Below are 13,179 nucleotides of genomic sequence, written 5' to 3' on the forward strand. Positions count from 1 at the left end.
TCTGGGGCACTGAGCGGGGTGGAGGAGGACAAAGAACGGGTTTGGGGGAGGGCACACAGAAAATAATCAGTCTATTCATCCATCCATCTGTTCATTCAGTATTTATAAGCCTCTCTGCAAAACGGTCAAGAATCTAGGCTCTGGAGTGAGACAAGCCTGGGTCTGTATCTGGCCCTACCACTTACAACCTGTGTGATCTTAAATGAGTTATTTCTCTAAGCCTCAAAAACCTTGAATGTAAAATGGCAACAATAATTCTGTCTACCTATGTGACCTGATTCTTGCAGTCTTGGAGTTTTCCCATTGAAGAAACATAAGTCTGAAATAAATTGCTTAGTACAAGACTCTAATCAAGTGCCAAGTGAGTGGTATCTGCTGTGTGCCCAGTGCTATTTACAGATGATCCTGGGAGAAGCACAGACGTGGGGTTCAGCCACGGATTGCCCTCCCTCACCATCTGTGAACACACTGAGCGCAGCTGTGAGCAGAGAGAGGTCACAGTGGGAGAAACCTAGACCACAGGCCTGACTTCGGTCCTGAAGGACGGGTAGGCCTGGCGGAGTCAGGATGAGGAAGAAGACCTCTCAGACGGGGAATGGTGGGTAAATCAAAGCCATGAGAGTTGGAGAGGGAAGGCCCAGAGAGCAGTGGGGAGACTGGTGAGAGGAGACCTCTGGTTGAGGGGCAGTGTTCTTGTCTCTAAAGGTAGGGGGCTGGCTGGAGGCCAGCTGCCTTCCTCAGTACCCTAGTGTAGGGGTCACAAACTCACATCCACAGGGGCCACACAAATGACACACACCTGTAAAATGGGCCAGGTGGCAGTAGTGTGGTCCCAGACTGGATGCACAGATGCCTCCTGTAGGACGTGGCCTCTGCTCCAGGCAGCTGTTGTCACATTAAAATGCAGACCTAAGGATACCAGATTCTATTTTCTGAATTTTCAAAAGATACTAGAAATTTGGATTTTTATGAGAAATTTCCTGATTTTTAAAAAACCAGGTGAGGGGCTGACCCCGTGGCCGAGTGGTTAAGTTCACGCGCTCCGCTTCGGTGGCCCAGGGTTTCGCTGGTTCAGATCCTGGGCACAGATATGTCACCGCTCATCAGGCCATGCTGAGGCAGCGTCCCACATAACACAACCAAACGCACTCACAACTAGAATATACAACTATGTACTGGGGGGCTTTAGGAAGAAAAAAAATGATTGGCAACAGTTGTTAGCTCAGGTGCCAATCTTTAAAAAAATAAAAAACCAAGTGGCTGTACCAAACTTGTGTGAAGACCAAAAAGTGCATTTGTACTCCTGTCCAGACACTTCTGATGGGCCCCTTGGGACCTTAGAACCCTTGAGCTGTGTGTGTTCGGGTCTGTTCTGCCTCCATGTGTACTGTCTTAAACAATGGTTTCCAGGACTTAAAGAAGAAAAAGAGGGAGGAGGAAGAAGACGAGTCCACCTGGCCAGGTGAATCATGTCTACGTTCCCCTCCAGACTTTATACTATGGCCAGGTTGGGAGTGGGGAAGGGCTGGCTGGAGTCCAGAAGCAACGGCTTAGGGCAGTGAGTGGGTGGCAGTAGTGTCAGTGCTCCACACACTGCTGGCACTTGGCCCAGTGCATGCTGGGCCTGCCCTTGAAAGCACTGACCAGCACATTTGGTTCTTCTTTGATGAAATTTTTTAAATATTCAGATAAAGAACAGAGACTAACACCACAAATACCCATGTTCCCCCACCCAGACTTCCTGCTGGGTTCTTCAAAGCTGGAAGTGCCACCCCTCCCCGTTCCTTAGGACTCTGACCTTCCTCTGGGCATTTGTCTCGGGTAGGGTTCATCTGAGAGCTCTCTTTAGTGGTAAAGGCTGAGATGCTGGCCTTTGATGGGATAGCCATGAAGTCCTCTCAGCATTGCCATGCCTGGAAATCGCACCTCTGAGCCCTGGCTTTCATGACCCTGAAGAGCAGAGAGACCTGGGCTCTGGGGTGGAGGGTCAGGAGAGGCAGGGGGACAAAGAGGCTTCTGGTAGCCCCAGGAAGACTTGAATGGCAGAGTCAGCAGCTGAACCAAGCTTCAGTTCCACACTTGTTTTTCATGACTAATTAAAATGCAGGCTCTTGCCCTGCTTAGGGGAAGTGAAGAAGTCTGTGGAGAAGACTGGAAATAATGTTGTCTGGAAACGACCTAATGAAACCTTAAGATATTTTTGCTCACAAAAAAGAAGGCACAGTAGTACTCACTTAAACAAGCACTGCCTTTGCCTCCCCAGGCCCGCTCCAGCCTGACTGCCCCTCCACCTTCACCTCCAGTTCCGCTCACAAACGCCTCTCCTCAACGGGCAGGTCTAATCTCCCTGCTCTTCCCTTCATCCCAGCTGTGCTTGGCCTCTGACCCTTTGCCTGCCCAGCTTCCCCTTCGTGGAGCCCTCCATCCTCCCACTCCCCACATTTTCCCCCCCTTTTCTGTCCTTTCATTACTGCTAGTAATAGTATAATTAGTCCACATCATAAACCATCTTGAACCATTTCCTGTCAGCTTGCCTCTGACTAAACTGTTTGCTCTCTGAGAGAAGGGACTAGGGTTTTCCTCTTGTTCCTCACAGTGCCCCACACACAGCAGGTGACTGATAAACACTTGTGGGTGGATAAAAACTAGACTTGGGTGACTGTGTGAGTGGATGGATGGAGAGTTTGTTGGATGGCAGGGTTGAGGGATTTTTCCACAGATCCGTAAAACTGGATTCTCTAGAGCTTGGGGCAGGGAGCATTCAACCCACCACCATTTACTCATCACTTACTGTGCTGACTTGACCTCTTCTGAGAAGGGCTGGGAAGGAGATGTGACCAATGGGCTTAATCTAGAAGGCATCTCAATGGTACTTCAGAATCGGACTGTGGGCTTTTAATCCATGGTCTGAATTGGTTTTCAAGGTTGGAAACATGGAAAAAACCCACATTGGCATTTTCATTTTAATCAGTACAGTTGAAAATGACCTCAAAGTCTGTCTACCTGCCTAGAAATGATCACTTCTCTCAGTGAGGGGACACAGGCTGAGACTTGTGGTGGATCCAACACACTGTGTGAAGCCTGGGTCTTCAGCTCCCAGTCCCAAGGTGGGCCTCTTTATGGAGGTGGGAAAGAAGACGGGTAGGGGAGCAAGTGAGAGTTTCTGATAGCCACGCGTCTGCGCGAGCAGGAGAGGCCCGATGTGGCTGGGGCGGTAGCAAGAGGAAGTCTACACTGCAGCAGCACTGCAGCCTCTTGTTTGCTTCCCTCCCCTCACAATCCAAGTGAGTTATCCATTCACAAGGATGGAAGGCACAGGATTAACCAGTTCTAAATGCTCATTTGCTGGGTTTCCAACTTGCTTCCAAATGACTGAATGTTAATCCCCCTGTGTAGGCCTGCCACAGATGTGAGTGTGTACGAGCACACCTCACCCATTTGAAGCACTCCTGGAGGGGTCTAGGGTATATTTCACTCTTGCCTTAGCTGTGTAGCCCTTGGGAGGCAGAGTCTTGGAGGTGACCACACTGGCCTCTTGCCTCCCCTAACTCCTGCAGCCTTAGGATCCAGACCCTCCATCGAACAGCTGGTGTCCTCACTGTTGCCTGAGTGTTAGCCTTCCCTTCCCATCCAGACCACCAGTTCTTGAGAGCAGGACATGTCGGCTACTTGCCTTGCTTTGCCACAGTCCTTAGCGTGGTGCCGGCCACACAGAAGACCATGAGCACCGGCTTCCTGAGTATCTGGTGAAGGGTCGGGCGGAATCCCAGCTCCTCCAGGAGGTCTTCTCGGGCCTCTCCACCTCTGACCAACCGTTCACCCTCAGAATCCTCCAGCACCTGAGGCCTGGGCCCAGCAAGCAAGCATGAGGGCTCTAAGCATTTGTCCAGGCTCCTCAAGTAGACTGTGAGCTCTACTTCGCAGGCAGGCACTGTGGTCGGGCTTCCTCCCAGCAACGGGAACCAACCTAGGCACATAGCAGATTTTTTTTTTTAATATAACAGCTTTACTGAGATATACCATACACATACCTTACAAGTTGCCCATTTAAAGGGTACAATTCAATGGTTTTGAGCATATTCATAGAGTTCTGCAACCATCAACACAATCAATTTTAGAACATTCTCATTACTCCAAAGAGAAATCGCACACCCTTTAGCAGTTACTCTTCCTTCCCCCGTGTGAGTTTCCTGTGGCTGCTGTAACAAGTTACCACAAGCTTGGTGGCTTGAAACAACAGCACTTTAATGTCTCAAGGTTCTGGAGGCCAGAAATCCGAAATTAAGATCCCTCTGGAAGCTCTAGGGAAGAATTCAGTCCTTGCCTCTTCCAGCTTCTGGGTGCTGTCTACATTCCGTTGCTTGCATCACTTCAGCCTCTGCTCTTGTCTTTACGTTGCCTTCTCCTCTGTGTGTCTGGTGTCAAATCTCTCTCTGCCTCTCTCTGATTAGGACAGTTCTAATGGCATTTAGGGTCCACCCAGATCATCCAAGATTATCTCCTCAATTCAGTATCATCAACTTAATCATATCCTCCAAGACCCTTTTTCCAAGTAAGGTAACATTCACAAGTTCCAGGGGCTTGACACGGATAGCTTGTGGGAGGCCATTTTCAGCCTTCCACACTCCCCATACCCCCCAGCCCAAATATAATTCACATACCATAAAATACACCAAATTAAAGTGTACGTATGTACAAATTTCAGTATATTCATAAGGTTGTGCAACCATCAGCACTGTCTAATTCTGGAACATTTTCATCAGCCCCAAAAGAAACACTCTTTCAGCAGTCATTCCCCATTTTCCCAACTCCTGGCAGCCACTAATCTACTTTTTATCTCTAAGATTTGCCTATTCTAGACATTTCATGTAAAGGGAATTATACAATATGTGGTTTTTTCTGTCTTACTTCTTTCACTTAGCATAATGTTTTCAAGGTTCATCTGTGTTGTAGCATGTATCAGTACTTCATTCCTTTTTACGGCTGAATAATATTCCGTTGTAGGGATATACCACACTTTATTTATCCACTCATTGGTTGGTGGACATTTTGGTCATTTCTAATTATTGGCTATTATGAACATGCCGCTATGAACATTCATGTAAAAGTTTTTTGTGTAGACATGTGTTTTTTATTTCCCTTAGGTATATGCCTAAGAGTGGGAGAAACTGTTTTCCAAAGTGGCTGCACCATTTTATGTTCCTACCAACAATGCATGAGAGTTCCAGTGTCTTCACATCTTCCCCAAAACTTACTGTCTGTCTTTTTTATTATAGTTATCCCAGTGGGTGTAAAGTGGTATCTCATTATGGTTTTGATTTGAATTTTCATGATGGTTATTGAAGCTAAGCATCTTTTCATGTGTGTATTGGTTATTTATATATCTTCTCTGGAGAAATGTCTATTCAGATCCTTTGCACATGTTTTAGTTGGGCTATTTGTCTTTTTATTATTGGGTTTTAAGAGTTCTTTATGTATTCTAGATACACGTCCCTTGTCAGATACAGAATTTGCAAATATCTTCTCCAATTCTGTGAGTTGTCTTTTCACTTTCTTAATGATGTCCTTTGAAACACAAAAGCTTTCAGTTTTGATGACTTCTAACTTTTCTTTTGTTGCTTGTGCTTTTGATCTCATATTTAACAAACCATTGCCTAACCCAAGGTCACAAAGTTTTACTACGATAATTTCTTCTATGAAATTTATAGTTTTAGCTCTTAAATTTCAGTCTTTGATACATATTGAGTTAATTTTTTTATATGTTGTGAGGTAGGGGTCCCACTTCATTCTTTTTTGTGTGGATATCCGGTTGTCCCAGCTCCATTGGTTGAAAAGAGAGTTCTTTTCCCCTAGCTAATTGTTTTGGCACCCTTGTCAATAGTCACTTGACTGTACGTGTGAGGGTTCATTTCTGGACATTCAGTCCTATGCCGTTGATCTATATGTCTTCCCTTGTGCCAATAACATACTGTCTTGATTCCTATAGCTTTGTGTAAGTTTGGAAATCAGGAAGTGTGAGTCCTCCAGTTTTGTTGTGTTTTTCCAGATTGTTTTGGCTGTTCTGGACACACAACAGATTCTTCAGACACACTTGTCGCTTGGTCACTTCCTTTCCTATTTGCTTGATGGACTGGTGAGCCTGTGAGAGCCTGGCTAGCCTCATGGGTAGGTGAAAAACTCCTCTCCCTGCTCTTCAGCCTCCCCTTCAAAAGCTGTCTGGCCAGTGGAGGTCTGGGCTGTTCTGACTAAGCTGTCTTAGACCAGGGCAAGGTCGTAAAAGAGGGAACTTGGTGGGGTGCAGCTGGCCCCTCAAGCAGGAAATCTAAATCCAACCAATCCTCCCCCGACCCCCATCCCAGCTTTCCTTCCCTTTCCCTCCTCATCTGGCAGGGTCGGGATTTACGTGGTTATGATTCTGTCTAGATCCACTTCCAGCCAACACGCCAGCTCTCCTCTGGTGCCTCTGTCACTCCCAGCACTCTCCTGCCACTTCCGAAGCATGAGTCATGGCAAAATGGTGCAGGATGAGGGACATCTGTCCTGTCAGGTGGGGCAGGTGCAGCAGTCCAGCCTTCCTGGTGGCATCTCTGGTCACCTCCATGTGTTCTTTGTAGACCCAACAGGGGTGCCACTTGAGCTGCTGGCAGTGACTGGGGGGGATGAAACATTTTTCTTCCTCGTGAGACTTTCAGTTCTTGCCTTAAGGAGAGAAAAAAAGGAAGGGTGGGGAAAGCAGGGGTGAATCAGAGGGCAGATTTTTCTGAAAGGTTTCAAGATAAGCTGAGCTCCTGTTGGTGCCATAATACAGGACTTACAGCTTTGACCTTTTTTCAAAATATGGCGCCCAGCTGGGAGCTTTTTTTAATGAATAAACGTGATAAAACCAAGTCTGACTTCATCTCTGTGGGGTGCAAGGAGTGTTTCTCCACTGCCTGCCTGCAGGGCAGGGGGCAGCCTGTGCACTGAGACAGACTTCGCTCCGTGCCTCCACTGCTGACCGTGTGAACTTGGACCTGTCACCCAGCCTCTGTGGGCACAGCTTCCTCATTTATTAAACATGGATAACCCCCTCATGGTGGTGGGAGCGTTAAGGGTTCGGTGGAAGGAGAGTGTTCACTATTATCAGCAATAATACTAGTGAACCATTTATAGACTGCTTTCTTTGTGGCAGTCCGTATGTTAGTCTTCAAACTAAATTAAGGTGGGTAAAGAAGATTTCATGATCTCCAGAGCCATAAACTGGAATGTTTTGAGCATCTGCTATGTGTTTAATCCTATGTTGGCCTTCCTGTGTATTCTTAATTCTTTGAGGTTTGAAAGATGCCAATTAATAGTGTCTCCTCCCCATACAGATTCTAAACCAGCTGAGAACGACACAGAGAAGTCAGGTAGAGATAAAAATAGAGATTGTATTGTAGGTAAAGGCTCAACCAACACATGGCTCAGACCTACAGCCAGAATGCACCTTTGCCACCTCCCCTCCCCTCCCCACTTTTTTCTGTTTCCCAGTTTAAATCCTGGTCCCAGGCATGGGGAGCAGGGGCACTAAGGAGCAGGTGTCCTGGGGGATTGATTTGGGGCTCTGAGGATGGTAATATTGGTCCTTTGGCTGCTTCCATGAGTCTAGGCTCTGCTCCATGGGCTCTAGGTAGTTCTGGCCCTGCTGGAGGGTCATCAACCCTCCTTGTCTCGCTGAAAAGACATTCTCTGGATGTTGGTGCTGATTCTTCAAATCTGTACTCTGCACGCACCATGAAACTTGTTGCTGATTCCAGTGTCTTTATAGCCACTTAAAGCCCTGTGACTGTATGCAAGTGGGTTAATCTGTCTGAGCCCTGGATTCCTCATCTGTGAAGAAGGGATGGTAATACCCAACCCATAGAATGTTGAAGACTGGAGAGAAAGTACTTGGTTAGGGCCTGGAACATAATAGGCCCTCAGGCGGGGGGGGCCATCCGTCTAAGCCTGGTTCAGCACCCTGGGGAACTCAACCTTCCGTTCCAGACTCTGAGCCTTCTCCCTGTATGCTGAGCAAGTCTCTTTGGGAGCAAATGGTCAGGGACAGGTCTGAGGGCTGGAGTTGAAGATATGGATTTGGGAAAGACGAGTTCTCAATAGAAGTGGGTCATTGAAAGACAAGCATTGGTGCCTGGATGGATCTACAGAGGTTCATTGTCTGTGTGGTGGGATTTCAGTCCCATGTTTCAGATCTCCTCCAGGTTGGGGATGGGAGGGACAGGGTTGTTAGCGGAAGTGTCAACACCCTGAGCCTCCCTCAAACCCATATTTAGGACTGTCTAAGGCAAAATGGTGAAGTAAGCGATGGTTTCCAAAAGGCACCCACTTCCTCTTTCTGCACCCCATTCTACTCTTTCAGCATCCTTCCCTGAGCCAGCTAGGAAGACGAGTGTCTGAAAAATGACTTCGCTCTAAGACAGAGGGCAGCAAAATATGAACTAATTCCAGCCCACCACCTGTTGTTGCCAGGCCTGTGAACTACAAATGGTTTTTTACATTTTTTAATGGTTGGAAAAAAGTCAAAAGAATATTTTGTGACGTGTGAAAATCAGATGAAATTCAAATTTTATTGGAGCATAAATAAAGTTTTATTGGAATACAACCACAATCATTTGTTTACATATTGTCTATAACTGCTTTCAGCAGAGTTGAGTAGTTGTGACAGAGACCTTAAGACCCCCAAAGTCTAAAATATTTACTCTCTGGCCCTTTAAGAAAAAGTTGGTGATGCCCCACACTAAGATGTTAGAGATTGAATGTGTTATGTGCCCAGCGGGATTGGCTTTCGGAGGAAGGAGCAAACCAGTGGAACTTGGACGTTGTGGCAGGCCTGCAGAGGACACACTGGGTGGGAAGCTTTCCTGATATCCTTCCCGTTATACTAGAGAGGCTGAGGGGAGATAAATGACTAGTCCAGCAGGTCGGGCTGCTTCTGTCCACACTGTGATAAGGGGCATGGAAATGATGGGGTTCAGGCCCCTGACTCATTCTAGCTGTGTAGACAGCAGTACTCACGAGTTGATTAATAACCTTTAGTGAGCCCATCCCACCAGCGTCCCTGGCAGGCTGGTGGCATTGATTTCACCTGAGGTCCTTTGTGTTCCTGAGGCCTGCAGAGCCTCCCTGGGTTGTCCTCAAGCAGCACATTCATTGCTTGCCTGTCTCTTATTTTGGCAGAATTTGCCTTCTGCCAATTGGATGCCTCCATCACCCTGGACCTAGCCCTGGCTGTGCTGTGTGACCTGCTCCAGCAGTGGGACCAGCTGGCCACTGGACTCCCAGTCCTTCTGGGATGGCTGTTGGGAGAGGGTGATGACCTCGTGGTCTGTGCGGAGAGCGCACATCAGGTAATCCTGGGGTCTCAGGGCAGGGGAGGCCGGCCGGAGTGTCCTACATCCACTGCATGCACCCCTTATAGGCTTACTTGGGCTTACTGTGCCTGCGGAAAGTGTGCTCCTGAATGCTCAGACACAGCAGTAACAGGTTGGGAAAGTCTCCAGATGACCACGGCAGCCTGCGGGTGCTGCTGGGGCGCGGGAGCAGCTCTCATGCCGGCTTTTGGGATTCCAGTAGTAAGCCTTCAGGTCGGTGCGGGGAGAGGACTTTGGAAGAGGCCCCATGGAAGTTGAGAGTTTAGTTATGGTGAATGCTTATTAGTCAACATTGGAGTAGCCAGGGGCCCCCACATGGTTAGGTCCAAAGGTGAAACATTTCCAGCGAATCAGGGTCCTTCCAGGGCATTTGTTACTTGAAGAAAACTGTTAGCCCCCTCCAGGTGGAGGAGCAGTCAACAGATAGGGAAACTGAGGACCGAGACAAATAGCAAAAGCATCTTGAGAACTGAAATTCACACATCCACCAGTGTCTGACTAGCTGGCCTTCTTGGCATGAGCAGGAGGCCAAGAATTCAAAAAGCAGCCTGTTTATGGGGAAATTTGGAGACAAGATAAAGTGTCTGTGACAAAATGACCTTGAAAATCCCAGCATTATAGAAATTTGGTCTCATACACAGAGACTAGTGTCTCGTGTTCAGTAATTCTGTGTTCCTTGTTCCGCTGCTGAGATCCCCTTCCTCCCTCCTTTCTGATTTCTAGATGTGCCTTTAGGTCTAGGGCCCACTCCCATGTTGAGGTCCCCTTTTCAGCACCAGGCCCCCAAAATATCTTGGCTTTGAACCACAAACACATCTTTATCAAAGGTCATGTTAAGTCTGGGGAAAAAAATTCCTGTGGAGAAGTACAATGAGTGACAATACAAGGTGACCTTCAGGGCTGCAAGTGGTGTGTATCCATGGGTGTTGACAGGCTAGAGTGGGCTCCCTTTCCCATGGGGGAGGGGACACACCTCTTCTGCATCTGGCAGGACTCTGGGCTGGACTGGGGCTTGTCAACATCCCCTGTAAGGTGGACTTTTGGCTTTTTCATTTGATTTAGGTGGAAGACGACTACCTGTTTGAAAAAGCAGAAGTCAACTTTTGGGCTGAGACCCTGATCTTCGTGAGATACCTCTACAAGCACCTCTTTCTTCTCCTCTCCAAGTCCAGCTGGTGTCCCCTTAGCCCTGAGACGCTCCGTCATCTTCAAAGGACAGCATCAGAGCGGTGCCACCTCCTTTCCCAGCTCTTCAGAGAGCTGCCACCAACTGCCGAGTTTTTGAAGACAGTGGAGTTCACAAGACTGCGCATTCAGGAGGAGAGGACTTTGGCTGGCCTGAGGCTGCTGGCCTTTCTGGAAGGAAGGGAAGGGGATGACACCCTCATTCTCCGTGCTTCGGACTCTCCTGCAGAAGCGAATCAGTTGACTCTTCCAAGAACAGAAACAGCTTATTGAAGAAAGAAGACTTGTGGGATGGGGGTGGATTATTCCCCCCTAAATATGCAGGAAACGTGTCAAACATAAATTCAAATATTTTTTCCCCTTCATGCCTCCCCCACTTCTGTGAGTCTAGTCTTCTGTCCCTTCCTGCAGAGGAATTTTTCTTCAGTTCACTCATTCAAGGCAACCTGGTTTATTGCAGCTACTGTAGGAAGTGAGGCCACACGTTGAATATTTACTCTGTTCCCAGGTGCAGGCCACCTGTGGGCTGGAATTAGCCTTTTCTGTCCCCCAGGACCTCTAACGTCCAGCCATAGCCAGCCTGCATTTTCTATGAATTGACTACACAGAATTGGGTTTTCATACATGGTTCCACCCCCCTTTTTTGGCTGGATGTTGGAGCTGGATTAGTTGGCAAACAGCCCATTTGGTTAGACTTCCAACTTTTATTCCTTTTTAGCTAAGGCAAAAATATATTCCAAATGCTGGGTCCTGGGAAAATGACGGATCAAGTTCATACAAATAGATTTGTTTTTACTATCTGCATGTGAAAGTCCTACAGTGACCCACATATCATCGTAATTACTAAAAGAGCCATTGAGAGTTCCTACCCCAAAAAAGTGTTTGTGTTAATGCTGGGAAAGCTGATTTTGCCACCCAGTGAAAGCACAGACTCTTGGCTGTTAGAATGAACCTGGGGAAAGGAGAGCCAGAATAAATGATTTATTTGATGCCTATGCTGTTTACTATCATTTTCTTGGTGGCAATAACAAGAAGATTATCATTTAAGATGCCAGAAAACACATTCACGCATTTTAGCGATTGAAGCTAGACGCAAGAATTTTCTCCTTTTCCAAGTCCAGCCCAGCCCATCTTCCTCAGACACCCAGCAGGTGTCGCTCTTGCATACATTTTGCTGCTGGTCCTGTTTTTCATTGGCTTGCCATTTTTAATTTATAATTTCAGAGTAAGTGTTACCCGCAGACAGTTATCTTGAAATTCATACCTAGGATGGGTGATAGCCTCTTCCACATTCATTTTTCATCCTAGTTATCTGAAAAAGACATTTCAGTAATAATATGTAAACTTGGTCCAGCTTTTAGGGTCTGTAAATATTTTTAAATACTTCTTGGATGCACAGTCACTTAGAATTATTGTACTGATGTTTGAATGTCTGAAGGGGCAGTTTAGAGGAAAGAGAGTTTGATATGATCATTTCCTACTGCAGAAAGGCTAATGCTTCAAATATAATTTGTCTCTCTTTGAAAGAAAACCACCTAACGCTAAAAACACAGCCATACTGGGAGTACAGAGAAAGGGTTCTGTAGGAAGAGGCTGGAATAAAGTTAACTTACTGTTCAAAGTTTTGTCCTATAAAGAGAACAGGAAATTCCGTGGGTTGTTTTGCACCATTCAGCTCAAAATGTGTTTTTTGTGATCCCGAATTAATTACCTTGTTGGGCATCTGTGTAGCCCACACTTGAATGGAAAGTTGCCAACCTAACATTTCTTTCTGTTCTGAAAAGACCTAGCTGGTGAGAAGTTGGAATTATCGGTATAATGTAGTGATAACCATGGTAGAATAATTATGAAACTGGCCCCAGCAAAGCCCAGCTCATTGGAAAAAGCCAGCGTTCCTTTTTTCTCCATTTAAAATGAAATAAAAGCAGTGATATAATAGAAATATTTCACACCAGCAGGTATCCTGTACCAAAGCCTATACCATAACCTATTTCCATGTTATCTCCAGAAGCCTTCTACCCAGCCCGCAAAGTGGGTGTCCTCATAGCTGTCAACTAAGAATTACCCCAGATTTTGATCCTGGCTGGCTGTGGCCGGCCTGGGAGGGCAGGAGGGAGAGCTGCTCCCACTGATTTTGTATCTGAAATCTTGTTACAGACCTCAAGCAGCAGTGGCTAGGGAAAATGGCTGTTTCACACTTTCCTGATGCATTCCCTGGGGAAACTTAGACTACTCTACTGTCAGGGCCACCCTCCAACTATCGTGTTTGGGGTTGTTTCAGCAAAGAACAAACAGAACAGTTCTTGGGTACTCTAAGCTACGAGCGTCAGCCACAGTCGCCCTGCCCTGTGTGTAGGGCCCGGTGTAGGCTGGGTCGTAAGAGTGAAGCAGTCACCTCTGCGGAGGTCACTACCCTTGGCTCCAAACTCTAGGGTTCAAGATTTGGTGCCCCCTCAGCTCTGCATTCATGATTCTGTGTATTTCCACCCATCTGACCATAGTCCAGAGGCCTGGCTTTCTCTGTTTCTGTGCTTTGTCAATTTGTTTTAATAAATAAGATGGATTATACTTGTTTCTCTTTTAAACACCTTAACAGATAACTCAT

At 46.8% G+C, this 13,179-nt stretch overlaps 1 protein-coding gene across 6 annotated transcripts in view; it reads left to right on the forward strand.

The window, feature by feature from the left end:
• The window catches only part of THADA (THADA armadillo repeat containing), a 308,391-nt gene extending 295,249 nt beyond the window's left edge, over positions 1 to 13,142 (forward strand). For 5 of the 6 annotated variants that reach the window (XM_046660633.1, XM_046660632.1, XM_046660637.1 and 2 more), the window contains exons 37-38: positions 9,196 to 9,365; positions 10,452 to 13,142. In XM_046660633.1, coding sequence (XP_046516589.1) covers positions 9,196 to 9,365; positions 10,452 to 10,847 — 566 coding nt within the window. In that variant the 3' untranslated portion in view covers positions 10,848 to 13,142. Of the gene's footprint in view, positions 1 to 9,195; positions 9,366 to 10,451 lie in introns of those variants that run through there. The other variant, XR_006888570.1, reaches the window with a different exon arrangement.
• Positions 13,143 to 13,179: the final 37 nt, after the last annotated feature.

The sequence above is a fragment of the Equus quagga genome, chromosome 5 (genome assembly GCF_021613505.1).
Source record: "Equus quagga isolate Etosha38 chromosome 5, UCLA_HA_Equagga_1.0, whole genome shotgun sequence".
Lineage (NCBI taxonomy): Eukaryota > Metazoa > Chordata > Mammalia > Perissodactyla > Equidae > Equus > Equus quagga.